The sequence below is a fragment of the Aphis gossypii genome, chromosome 1, assembly GCF_020184175.1.
Source record: "Aphis gossypii isolate Hap1 chromosome 1, ASM2018417v2, whole genome shotgun sequence".
Classification (NCBI taxonomy): domain Eukaryota; kingdom Metazoa; phylum Arthropoda; class Insecta; order Hemiptera; family Aphididae; genus Aphis; species Aphis gossypii.
In genome coordinates this window covers 19,030,159-19,043,990 of record NC_065530.1, presented here as the reverse complement: position 1 = coordinate 19,043,990, position 13,832 = coordinate 19,030,159, and the positions used below count along the sequence as shown (strand labels likewise).

The following is a 13,832-nucleotide window of genomic DNA, read 5'->3' as shown; positions in this document are numbered from 1 at the left end:
TCAATATATTCAATGCAGGATAATATTTCATAAATTTTTCTTTTAATAATGCTACATTTTGTATTATAATAGGAATTATTTCATTGTTATTTTGAATGGAAGGATATATGTCTAATGTCTATCAATTGATAATATCGTACCTTTACTTGCAATAGCAGTGCCAGAATTGTGTTTTTGTTTTAGAAATGTGTCCACTTTGAAATGTTATTAAAATAATCGTAACAAATAAACTTCTAATTCTAGGTACCAAAATTCTGACTTATAGATCTCTAATCAAACTTATTTTAAAATCAAAAAAAAACAGTAACCTCTCTTAGCAAGTTAAACATGTGTCCCAAAATAAATTCATTTAAAACAGTCAATACGGTAAGTTATGTGTAAAAACTAAAAAGAATATCATAATATAAAACATGCTATCGAACGTCTAACATTACAAACTACGGGTAACTAATGCATTCAATAACTTTTTTTTTTCTAAAAAATAAAACTTTCAATAATACCTAATTTATTTCTATTATATGATTGTGATATTATATGAGCATAGTACAAAGATTTACGATATCATTGTCTTACTTGCAGTATCATTTGGAACAATAATAATTTGGAATATCTACGAGTTTAATGTGAAAAGCCGCAAAATACCGTCTCTTTATTAAAAAAATCACATCATGCACAATACTTGTTGAAGGATTAAGTTTTCAGATTCAAAATTTCACATGTACAATCTAATACGATGACTAATTCGTGTATATGCATAAAAACGTAAAAAATTACAAATTTTTATTTATTATTATTGGGCCCACAGTCACTCGTTGTCAGATTTTTCTGAAAAATTACTTCTACGCATTTTTCACAGTGTAAAATATGTGTCATCATTTTTCATACACATTGTACAATTTAAGGAAACGTCGCAGTATCATTTAGAACAATATTTATTTTGAATACCTACGAATTTAATGTGAAAGGCCGTGAAATAGCGTTTTTTTTTTTTTAAATCAGTATTAATCACATTAGGTACGCACAATACGAATTGGTTTCCGGGTCAAAGCATTTTCTTTACCATTTTATACAAACTTAGGAATGTCTACATCATATTATGCAGATATGGTTAAAAATTATGATTTTTTGCCACTTTTATTTTTATAATTTTTCGTTACGTATATAATCAGTAATAATAATAATAAATAATATGATAAGAATAATAATAATATAGCCGTTTTTTATATTTTAGAGAATAATATAAACATAAATATAACATTTTTATTTTTTTGATTGTAGAAGTTTTTAATGATGGAAATGATCATTATTTAATTTTAACTCTATAGACATATTTATTGAAGGTTTTAACTTTTAAGCAGATTAGGAACATACTTTAATATTAACCATATCACATTTTCTTTTGAATTTTCTTATCCTTTACCATTTTTACCTGGAAAAAAATGTAAAACGATTTGGGTAGAAGAAACCTATAGGGCAGGCTATAAATAACCATATTTATAAAATATTATAAATTTTAAAATAATAAAATAATTTATATCGCTTATCGTCGGTGTTTCCGAATTGCGGATAAAGTGACAAAAACTACGTGAGTTGCGGACGAAATCTAAAATAGTAACTTACAAATTACGGACACAAATATAAGATACTAATTGCGGACAAATGTCCAATTATTGTAACAAATGTTGCAGTACCTATTGAAGTGTTGAAATCAGTAGAATATAATTTATACAGGCAGTTTCAAAAAAAAATTTTACCACAAAATTAAAACTTAAATATATAATAACTTTAAATTATTTAACAACATTTTAAAATAACGATTGCTCTTTTACAAAACACATATTTTTCCACATATAATCCCACCTACCAATTTTTGGTTGCTTGTATTAGTTGTACTAAGTCCTGAAAAGAGGTAAAAGGAAATATTAATTGTATCCGCAACTCAAGTGGTTTTTATTAAAAAAAAGCTCTGTACGCAAATACGCAATTAGTATGATGACGAAATTCGTGTCCGCAATTTGTATATTTAATATTGACCTAAATAATTCGTCCGCAACTAGTATGTGTCCATAATCGTACATAGTTCGGTACTTAAGTATAATATATATATAATCATATTATACGTAAACAGTCAAGATGCAACAACAAAATAAAAATATAATAAATATTGCATCGTATTATCTTTTATAACTAAAACTTAAGACACTATTCCATATTATACTATAAATAAATTACAAACAAGTAAGTCACGTTATTTGTTTTAATATCATTGTACTAACATTCCATATTGTAATTATTATATTATTATCGTTTTACAAAATACATTGTACTACTTAAACATGTTTAATATGAAAAATCGGTTTTGACATTTTATGTCTTTGCTTTGGCACACAGAATCGAGTGTTAAGGAAATACGTTTCAGGGCGGTAACCCTACTTTCCATTGAATAAAAAAGCATTGAATCATTAATTATTCCCACTATGTATTAGATTCTGAACGGAGTGATGAATGTATTGATTTTACAATGATGTGTGTTTTTTTTTTTGTGTAAAATATTCTGTACTTATATTTGTCGTAAAAAAATAAATAATAAAAAATTAAAGTATTCATATAAAAAGTTTAAATTAAGTTAATTAACTCGTTATTTTTTTTCAAATTAACTTTCAACTTAATAAGTTTCTTTTTTAAGATTAACGTGTTAATTTAAAATTAATTTTATTCAAAAATATCTAAATTATGTTAATTTTTGACCAAAGAATACTGCAAATTTTTGAATGAGATTTTTAGAAAAGTAGGTTTTTTGATAGCTAGTTAATACTTTGATGTATCATTTTAAATTTTTTCAGTAATTTTCTTGAGTGTAAAGAAAAATTGTCTAATAAACATTATTATTTGTCTGGATTTTTTATTTTGCAATAGCTAAGTTAAGTTACTTTTTTTCAAAGTTAACGAAAAAAATATGAGTAACTTTTAACTTAACTTAATTATTTTAAAAGAACTCAATAACTTATCGAGTTAAAAAAAACTGTCAACTTACCCAGCCTTGGTAATAGGTATATATATAATATATTATATAGATAAGGTACCATAGGTAATGATAATTACTCGGGCCGCAACTAACCTATACCTAAAATATTATCACATACATCATTCTGGCCAAATTTTTACCATAATACCAGATGAAGCATATCTAAACTAGAAACATAAACGCTTCAAAATTACCTAAAACTTAAATAGGTCATAGATGGAAGTGTATACAACATTTAATGTATTCAACCTATAACAACTAGAACTAAAAATAACCTGTTTCCTGACTATGAATACTTAATAATATAATTGATTTATAAATAACTCTTTAAGATAATGTACAATTAATTTGGTTTATTTTACCAAAATCAAATAAAACAATTAAGATATTGATTTAAAAAATGGTAAACAAAAGACAAATTAATATAAATTATTTATTAGACGACATTTTTGAACGTTTTCTCATAACAGCTTTTTTCTTTTGTTGATCTCTCTTATATTTAGCCCTCACTTCTGTTTGAATGTCTTTTTTATGTTGTCTAACTCTCACTCTCATGTCTTTTCTATCTTTCCGTTTCTTTTCCTTATAAGTGGTACGAATCATCTTCATCAAAGAAGCAACCTGTTCTTCATGGCCATCTCTAACCACAGCCACGCGTTGTTTTTTCAAGTCTAATTTAGCGGTTGCCAATGTCTTAGGTTTGTCAACATATGGTAACTGAGCTTGCAAATTCTTAGACAATTTGAGAGGCTTAAAGTGTTTCATACTCCTATGTATTGGCTATAAAAAAACATAAGAAAATAGTTTTACAATAAATCAAAATCATAAAAAACTATTAAAATTAAGAAAATAAGAATAATACTTACAGTGTACATAGAATCATTTTGTGGCAGTGCTTTAATCCCTTGTTCTCTTTTAAGTTGTCCTACAGTCTTCATACCACGCCAAGAATTTTTTTCATTCAAAGGCAACAACAATGATGTAACTGGATTATAAAGTTTTGGAACTTCGACGTTGTACCATGTACGACAAAACACAATATCTAGTAATATAAAAAAAAAGTGATCATTATACACACTTTAGCTAACTATATAAAACACCAATCAATAAATACCACTAATTTTAATTTTATCTTCAAAAGTTGCTCTGAATGAACCTTCTGGTTTTGGGCAAGCTTTTTTAATCTGACCTCGAACACCAGAAACTGTCTTAATACGAGCTCCTTCAAATTTGGTTACCTCCAGAGTGGAATTAAACATATCTTTAATAAATGCTGTACGTTTGTATATTTTTAAAGGGGTGCCAGTCAATTTCAACTTTTTAGTAACTTGAGTAGATTGGTCTGTATCAACAACTGTTCCAGTAGCTGTTATCTGAAACCAGCCTATAAACAAATATATGATAAAAAAAAAAATTTCACACCTCATGAAATATTTTTACAAACCTGTTTGGTTGAAACATCTTGTACAGCTAAAAATCCAGTACCATGTTTGGTCATTGGACCCCAAAAGTGGGCCATACACATAACATGTTCAGGTGTGTACTTGAGCATTCTAAAATGTTTTAATATTATGTAAATATAAATGATATATAAATGAAAAAAAAAATTTAATACCTATGTCTCATATTATCTTCTTGTTTGGAAAATATTGGTAATGTCTGAAATCTTCTCCAACCCATTGATATGATAATAGGATCTCGATTTTTGAGTATTTTATTGTACCATCTATGTTTCTTAATTCGTACCTATTTATCAAAACAATCTATTAATGCATAATTGAAAAATATTATTAAGTTTAACATTTTAATAATTACTTTTAAAAATCCAATATTTTCTTCTCCACTTTGTAATCCTCCAACAATTAATGGGTAAGATGGATCAAAATTGCTTACTAATTCGCATGGCATTGCATCTAATTCTACCCGAACATACATTCCAGCTCTGTATCCTTCTAGTTGTACACGAATTTCATCATCCATTCCTTCAAATTGGCTCTTGTTAAGTTGTGCTTGTTTAGAAGCTTCTTCTTTTAATTCGTCATAATATGTACTTGGACCTCCTTCTTTATCGTCATAGTTTTCATCAAACTGCTCTTTTAATTTTTTTTTTTTTTCAATCAATTCATCTTCAGTTAATGGTTTATTGGGTTTTTCAATAACACTATCGTTATCAGAATCAAAATCTTGACCCTCAACTTTCTCTCCAGTTTCCAAATCTTCAAAATCACCATACAGTTCTTCATTATCGTTTTCAAGGAGTGTAGTAGCATCTTCATTACGATTCCATTTTCCAGTTACAAACATGTCTTTTATAGTATCACAAACCTAACAAACATGAAAGATAATTGAAATCAATAAATATAAATGAAAAAATGATTCATAAATAGTTATTACATAATATAGTTATATATAATTTAAGTATTAAAAACACTAATTTCTAATTGTTATATTAAAATTAATAAATCAAATAAAAATGGAATTCGTTTGAAATTTTTAGAATGAATGGTAATATGATCTCACTAAGAGTATTCTAAATGTACAACTAAATTTAAATATTTTCAGTGATTACCTCTGATAAACTCCAGTCATGATGATGATCAACATTAAATTTTGATATATCTTCTAAATTCATGTCATCTTTTTCTCTTTGTTTTTTAATATTTTTCATTGAAGATACTCTAAATAAACCTCCTAATTCATCTTCATCATCATTTAACTTATCATCCTTTTTTTGTTCATTAACTTCATCACCTAATTGAAATATTAAATAAAATAATTTTTAATTTAAGAATGGGTTTTCACATCTTCAATTTAAACAGTTTTAAATGCAAAATAAATCAATGTTTTTATAATAATAATTATTAAAAAAATATATTGTGTTAATATTTAATATTAGTCATCAGTTTATTAAATTAGGTACATTAATTTAATATTAATTTTATTAAATAATTTACCATAAACTAATTTCCATAGATTAGCAACTGAATTTTGTCGTTCATAATATGCATTAGCTGCTTTTTGTGCCAAATTTTTCTTCCAATTTAATGTTGAATCTTCTCCATTAGTTTCTTGTAAGTTTTTATGAGATGATTTGTCAATTGTACTATTTTTTATATCTTCATCATCTATATCATTTTCATCACTTGCTTTAGTTTTAATATTATCCTCTTTATTATAATCACTTTCATCACTATCGTTATCACTTTCACTATTATCATCTTCAGCATCAGAATCTTCATCATATTCAATATCATCATCAGAATAATTTTGTTCTTCTTGTTCTCGTTCATTCCAGATACTATTATTCGATTCTTGGTTGATTTTATCCAACTTTGCTAATTCATTGGCAATTTTTTTTCTGATTTCATTTTCTTTTCCAAATGATTGTCCATAAAAACGTGACTTGTCAGCTTTATCTTTTTTGTTTTCAGTTTCATCTTCAGAGTCTGACCATTCTGAATCAGAATCGTCATTTTCTTCACTCACAGGGTTAATATCTTCAATATCAGAATCATCATCATCATCTTGAGTATCAGATTCATCAAGATCCGAAAATTTCATATCATCAGAACGAAACATGACTTTACGTCGATTTCGACCATCATTAGGATCTGTTACATTAGTTACAGACAATTCTTCTTCCATATTATTATCATCACTAGAAAAAAAATTACATATATTATCCATATAAAATATAAAGAGTTGTATGTTTAATATATTAAATATTGAAGTAATAAGGATTAATAATATTCATTAATATACAAATTTGTATAATGCGTATTATATAACATACTTTTCTACAAAATCAGTGGAAATTATTGGTTCAGTATTAGAAAAAATTTGAACTTCACTACGATCAATTTTTTGATCTAAAGTATCTTGTGTTTCCACTATATTGTTCACTAGTTCTCGACCAGGAGTATTATCTTGTGTATTATTCATGATCTAAACAAAACATAGATTTAGTATTATCAATTATGTTATTCAATATTATAAAGCAGCATTTCCCAAACTTTTTCTCTGTCGGACCCCTTCAGAGATAGTAAAAATGATTGTAGACCCCCTTAATAAAAATTGAATTTTGTTTTTATAAATACTATATAGTACATTGGTTCCCGATTGATGGTCCTCGGACTGCGTGTTGATGTTTAGGGGTCTGTGGTTATGTAGGTAGTATTGAATTGATATTTTTACTTTTTTTTTTAGTGGAAAAATTAAAAAAAATAATAACATTATTCATTATTATTATTAATATTAATCACATTATGCTCCACCTACATTGATTTTTTTTTCATTTTTATGATTAAACAAAATTGAAAAGTAAGTAATCACAAATAAGGGGTCCAATTTAAGTTTAAGCTAGGGGTTTGTGGCTCAATGCTATTTAAGAACCAATGTAGTATATAATATTTCCAATTTACGTTTGTGGGCCCCTAGGGGTCTGTAGACGCAAGATTGGAAACGCTGCTATAAAGTATAAACACATTTAAAATTAATGCTTATAAAATAATTGTAAAATTACAATTTACATAACCAGGTATAGATGAAAAATTAGTTTTTTTTTAAGACCTACATTTATATCTAGGTTAGGTTAAGTTAAAGAAATCTACTATGTTGACACAAATTTGTATCATCTGTATATATGAATAAATCAATTTTTGTATTGCAAAAAATCAAAAAAATGAAGTGGAAATTACATACTTTACTATGAGAATGGCTTCCACCAAGTTCAACATATACAGCATCTTTATCATATACAATTCCACCAACTCCAGAAAATGGTGCATAAACAAGACGCTCTTTGTCAACTAAACTTCTCTTTTTTAATTTTTCAGGTAAAGGACAAGGATCAGGAAGATAACACATATCGTGTATAGGAGAATCCCCACAACCTAAAACATAACATCACATAAATTGTTAATACATTAAATAAATGTAAATGTTTACCTAAGATTATTATAAAATAATATTTATAATAATAAATGTAATATTTAATTACCTGGTATATGAACACTACTCTGTTTATTCATTGGAATACCTCGAACAAACCCATATAAACTAACTCGACGATCACATTTTACATTCTGCCGAATTAATTCTGGAGGTGTAAGATCTTCCATACGATCCACTAAAGTTAATAAAACGTATAATTAACCCCAAAAAGAGCAATTCACTTAACTTTTAGGTTATGAAAGCATCAATAAACATTTATGAATGGTTTCAAGTAAATTAACTATTTTTATTTTTTTTAAACTACATAATAACTTACCTAGAACGTATGAATGAGAAGTTTGCCAAGTTAAAGGTCTAAATTTCATAACTGAAATGAATCTTCCTAAATTTTTAACTTCATTGCGAACATACTCTCCTCTATGAACACCAGACAAATAAAATAATTTTGCCCCAGCATAAACTTCAGTCCAAAAACGATGTTTGAGTAATTTTTTTGTACGTTTAAGAGTTTTGTTATTTTTTAGCATATCAAGATGAGATAAAACACCCATTACCTTAGGCATTCCATGTACCTATACAAAATAATAAAAATTAATACTGTAGAAAATATAATTAACAAATAATTATTACCTGACAAATATTAAGAAACTCAAATATTTCCATTTCAAATCCAAATGACGCATCAATCATAAGGAGAACAAGATCAGCTACTTTGGCCAAATCAATCATGCTGTTTATGTCATTATTACATTCAATTAATGTAATACGTCTCCTTTTACCAGATACTATGGTAACAGGACCATTAATAGTAGTAAGTGGTTGTCTTGTAAAATTTTTTATAATGCCATTAATTAATGTTGTTTTGCCAACTTTTGGAGGTCCGACAACAGCAACAATAATTGGTGGAGGTTCCAAAGGTGTACGGTCAACAAGAGGTATATGTTGTTTTTTGGTATCCAAATCTTGAGCCCTAATTGAACATTCATAATTTTAGTATTAAAATTCTCAGAACTGAAAAAATAGTGTAATCTACCTTCTGAATCGTCTTTGAGCATTAACAACAGAGTTAATGGCAAATGCTTTGGGATTCCTTTTTCTGGCAGAAGCTTCATCTTGGTCCAATTTTTTCTTTAACACCTTTTTCTCGGCTTTTCTGCCTATACAAGAGATAAAAATTAAACTTAATTATTATCTACGCTGGCTGATTAAACGTTAATTCTTATTCAATTTTTATAATGTATACTGTATAGTAATTACTCAATCGACTTAAAAACATGATCATAAGTTAAAAATATTACCAGAATGTCTTTTTCTGTGTTCTTTCTTTTTATCGTCGAATTCTTCGGCCATCGTTAATCACGGTGCTAAAACAAAAGTGACACCGGAAAACGATGTGACCGTCGAAAATTGAAAAATTATTCCACGAGTCAGTGTTGAACTGTTGAACGAAAATAAAATTTTGAAAACACGTTTTTTTGTTTTGGTGTGATTAGAATTATCAGTTATCAACAACCGCATGCATGCAGGACAACTGATAACGGTGAGCGAGTACTTGTGAAAATAGCTTATTAATCATACATCTAGATGGCGTTGGCATTTTGGTAAGTCACAATAAATAATACATTAAATTGTACAAAAAACACATCATTTTTACATAGGCACCGTAAAATATAGTTAGAAACAGTTTTACACTTTTACGCGAACATAAAATTTAAAAGCTAGAATTAAAAAATAACTAATAAAATATCGACCTTGTAATAATATTATGCATTTATTGAGGAGAATAATATCTGTGAAATCACAACTCGTAAAGATTTAATCATCTCCAAACTACTTAGTGTTATCTTATATTCTTATGAGCACATTTTATAAATTACAAAATCGTTGATGTTTAATATTTAATAAGTTCTTTCATTATAATTTTATCAAAGAAATATATAAGTTATTTTATAAATAAAATTCTCTTCTAGATAGTTGATTTCTAAAATAATTACAATTTAAATTTTAAAATCCTGTCTCCTATTAAAACGAGTTCGCGTGAACCTAGTTTCGGTAGTTTCTGCCCTCAATTTCTCTGTGTGCATGTAGCACTAATAAAATTTTCAAAACAACTCGCTACGTCGTTTAGCTATTAGACGTTTCAATAGTAATAAAATTATTGGTAATTCATTCTACCCTGTTTTTTAAACCCTAAAATAGGTAATAATTATGATTATTATTATAGATACATATCATTTTTAGAAATAATTATGAAAACGGGAGATTTAAGCTTTGCGATGGACGGTCTAAAACTAAAATTGATTTTTATTCCGAAGTAAAAGCTTATTTTATTTCTGAATACTCGATGCTTAAAATACTAAAATAACCCTGAACATTGTCAACGTTTACTTTTACACATTTCGCCAATCCGCGATTGTAGATGAGGTAGACAAAAATAATTATAGCCCTAAAATATATATTATTAATTGTATACCATAAGTTTTTATTTCTTGTAGTTTGTATACATTATTAATATAAAAAATAAACTTACTTTTATAATTATAATAATGCAAGAGTAAGTCGGTCTTACTAAGACCAGTAGGTAATATGGTTTTATGGTATTCAAATTTGAAGTCTTACTAAACCCGATAAAATTTGTCCTATTAAGCAATCTAAATTTCAATTACAATCTTAAATATTTTTCTATAAACTTAAGCATGAATGCTTCAAGATACTGTTGATTTAAAGAAGACCGTAAACGATTTTTTTTAGTACCATAGCTTGCTAAATGCTCCATCACAGTTAATAACTACATAGTAATGTGTTACCAGTCATCAGAGGCTGTTATAGTGTTATTAAAACAAGTTCAAATGCAGCATTCAAGTTGAAATATGAAGGCGAATGCATAGTATTATTTAAAATTTAAATGATATATTCATTTTTGTAGAAATATTTAACATAGTTTTTTTATTATAATCTGTGAATTACTATTGGTTGGTAGTTTTTAATTTCTTAAGAAAAAACACTAGACTAAATAATATGATAATTGAAAATAACAGTTGGTAGAATTTAATATAATTTAAAAAAAAACCATTGATTGTATAGTGCATATAGGTAAATAAATAGGTAATAATACAGTAATATGCCTACTATGTACAGATAAAATAAACCAAATGCAGTTTGTTATCTGTAGTTAAGAAATAAAGTTATTTATAATATTTTATATTTAGATTCAATTTTAAACAATACACTATACACACATGCATAGTACTTATCTGGCCGTTTGACACAACAAATTAATGCTCGTTGTCAATGTATCAACGTTATGCAAAAAATGCAATTTCCTCGGTTTCCCATGTCTAGAAACAATAATATTACGTTTTTTTTTAACCAAAAAAACATCATAAAAATAGTGTGGTGTCCAAAGAAAAATACTGCCTAGTACCTGGATATAAAAAATAATAAGTGTGAATTCGTTGATTCAATATAATTGCTAATCTTGACTTAATAGTTTATAGCGATGATATTATTATCTATGACCTGAACAGATTTACATACAACATAATACCACAGATTAAATTTTCAATCTTAAATCTGTGATAATACGCAGGGAATCAAACTTGCATAAAATATAATGTATAATTGAATCTATTACATAAAATATTAAAAATAATAATTATTATTACTATTCGGTTTGTCTTCTACAATCATTTTAGCAATACTATACACGTCGAGTTCCTAACTTCGCTAAACATCTGTAATTTTTAAACTATAAGGTAGGTACTCCTGAATATTTATTTTTACATAAGTATTCGTAATCACTGTAATCAACATCAAAAGTAATTTGTTCCAAACAATTTTATCTCGAGACCATTTTGATTTTATTATTATTTTTTGTAAATTTTTTTATTTGAGTTTATTGTTTATTAGTTTATTACTATTTTTATGTATATCGATGTACCTAATACAGCATAATTTAAATTTCAAAGTTAAAATCACGATTAAAGATAATAATATCTTTAATCGTGGTTAAAATTAATAAATAATCATAATATTATAAGAAAAATGATATTTTAAAGTTTAAACTTTAATAATTGAAAATTTATAATATTAAATTTGATGTAAGTACTTACTACCTATAAATTAGTTTTTGATGTTTAAAATATAATAGGTATTTTAATCTATTTACCAACTGTTATATTTCGTAAGATTATATTCAAACAAAATTACATTTTAAAAAATCTTAATCTCCATTAACAAGTAAATTTAGCCAATTCAGATTTACTGTTTAGGCAGGTATGTACATAATGATAAATCTATCAAATTAATTACTAAGTGGTTTGACGTTTAAAATAAAAAAATATTTCAATAAAAAATAAATAACAACTATAAAAATAATAGCCTTATTATTTCGAAATGTAATAGCGTATAAGTAATATTTTACTTAAAAGTAAATACAATTATATGTTTTAAATTACTCGTTATTCTATTATTAATATGAACTTTTCGTATTCACAATAATATTCTTTTAGAATTTAGTGTTAAATATTAAGAATAATAAAAATAAAGTACAATAGTTAGTAGGTTACTTTTAACAATGAACTTAAATTTGTAGTGAGGAAATAAAAAATAAAAAAATGTTTGTATAGTTTAAATTTAAATGTACACTCATTACGCGTTGTAGATATTATAGTGATATATAATTAATATCAAAAAATAATTTCGCAACATCATTGAGGAAACAAATGTGTTTAAACGATTTGTAAACACAACAAATACCCTTGAACCATGGCATAGACCGATTTATATTTTACAAGACCGAACACCCTAGGCCCTGAAATTAAGCGTTCACTGCGTAACTATGACAACGTACACTCACATGTCTTCGTCCTTTCGACGCTATACGACGATACCTGTTATACAGAGTGGTTGATTTAATCAAGTATAGTTTGTATTAACCGAATATCATGTAGGCATGACAATCACAGTATCACACTACCACGTATGAATGTTTTATAATTATATATTTTTAATTTCAATGATGAATTAGCGAATATTTATAAGTTCGTATTGGATGTTTATCAAATACTGATATTATATTCGAAATGAATATAAAAAATTATTATTATATTTTTTAAACTTACGCCTTTAGTGGGTATCAAAAATATTGTGATTATATACCTATATAATTGTAATTTTTTTTCATTATAATTTATCGACTTAAAATCGTAATGATACCTATTAATGATAAATAATAATTAATAAGCAACACGTGTATCGCATTTTCTTATCCATTAATTTTATCTATGAATACAATTTTATATTGTCTCGAATTTGTTGTGTAAAATATATTAATTGATATTTCAAAAATGAAATGAAATAGCAGGGTAATCACATTTAATTAAAATTAATCATATTTTTACTGTGGAATATATTACAATAATAAAATAATAATACCTATACTGGCTATACTTACTATATTAAGACAGTAATAAATAACAATAGATAATATTATATTATAACATGAATTTTGTGACTGTGTGTAATCATAAAATACAGCTTTAATAAGTTATACCTATGTAAAAACAAGTTTACTTGAATTTTTTGTACTCTCTGTAAGTTGATTGTATTAAATATTAATTCTAATATTTTGTATATTATCTTTTAATATTAGCATAAATTACTATATTAGCTTGAGGGAACTTGGCCTTCTGAGTTTCAAAACTATGCTAAGTTGTTCCCAAATCAAGTTCTCATTAAGTAAGCAGGTAGTAGATATACTATTAGTAAATATCATTTGTTTTCTATCATTTTTACATTAAACCCAATTAAAATTATTGAAAAAGAATGTATTCAAAATGTTGTTTATGTAGTT

At 26.2% G+C, this 13,832-nt stretch overlaps 2 protein-coding genes across 2 annotated transcripts in view; both read right to left on the bottom strand.

Moving 5' to 3' along the window:
• LOC114124288 (PXMP2/4 family protein 3) overlaps window positions 1-13,832 on the bottom strand; it is a 225,254-nt gene that overhangs the window by 80,546 nt on the left and 130,876 nt on the right. The gene's annotated exons all lie outside the window — the stretch shown is intronic.
• LOC114124289 (ribosome biogenesis protein BMS1 homolog) lies at window positions 3,359-9,497 on the bottom strand. The gene is made up of 15 exons (XM_050210877.1): window positions 9,277-9,497; window positions 9,012-9,135; window positions 8,609-8,948; window positions 8,295-8,550; window positions 8,025-8,153; window positions 7,727-7,917; window positions 6,819-6,970; window positions 5,980-6,683; window positions 5,595-5,776; window positions 4,841-5,350; window positions 4,641-4,771; window positions 4,466-4,578; window positions 4,140-4,409; window positions 3,892-4,067; window positions 3,359-3,805 (listed from the first exon to the last, which is right to left on the bottom strand). The coding sequence occupies exons 1-15, from the start codon at window positions 9,326-9,328 to the stop codon at window positions 3,455-3,457; spliced, it is 3,681 nt and encodes a 1,226-aa protein (XP_050066834.1). The 5' UTR covers window positions 9,329-9,497; the 3' UTR covers window positions 3,359-3,454.

Coding starts and splice junctions, on each gene's coding strand:
- LOC114124289 (XM_050210877.1), bottom strand. CDS start 9,328: ATGGCCGAAGAATTCGACGATAAAAAGAAAGAACACAGAAAAAGACAT. Junction 9,136..9,276: donor ACACAGAAAAAGACATTCTG/GTAATATTTTTA, acceptor TCTCTTGTATAG/GCAGAAAAGCCGAGAAAAAG. Junction 8,949..9,011: donor GCTCAAAGACGATTCAGAAG/GTAGATTACACT, acceptor ATGTTCAATTAG/GGCTCAAGATTTGGATACCA.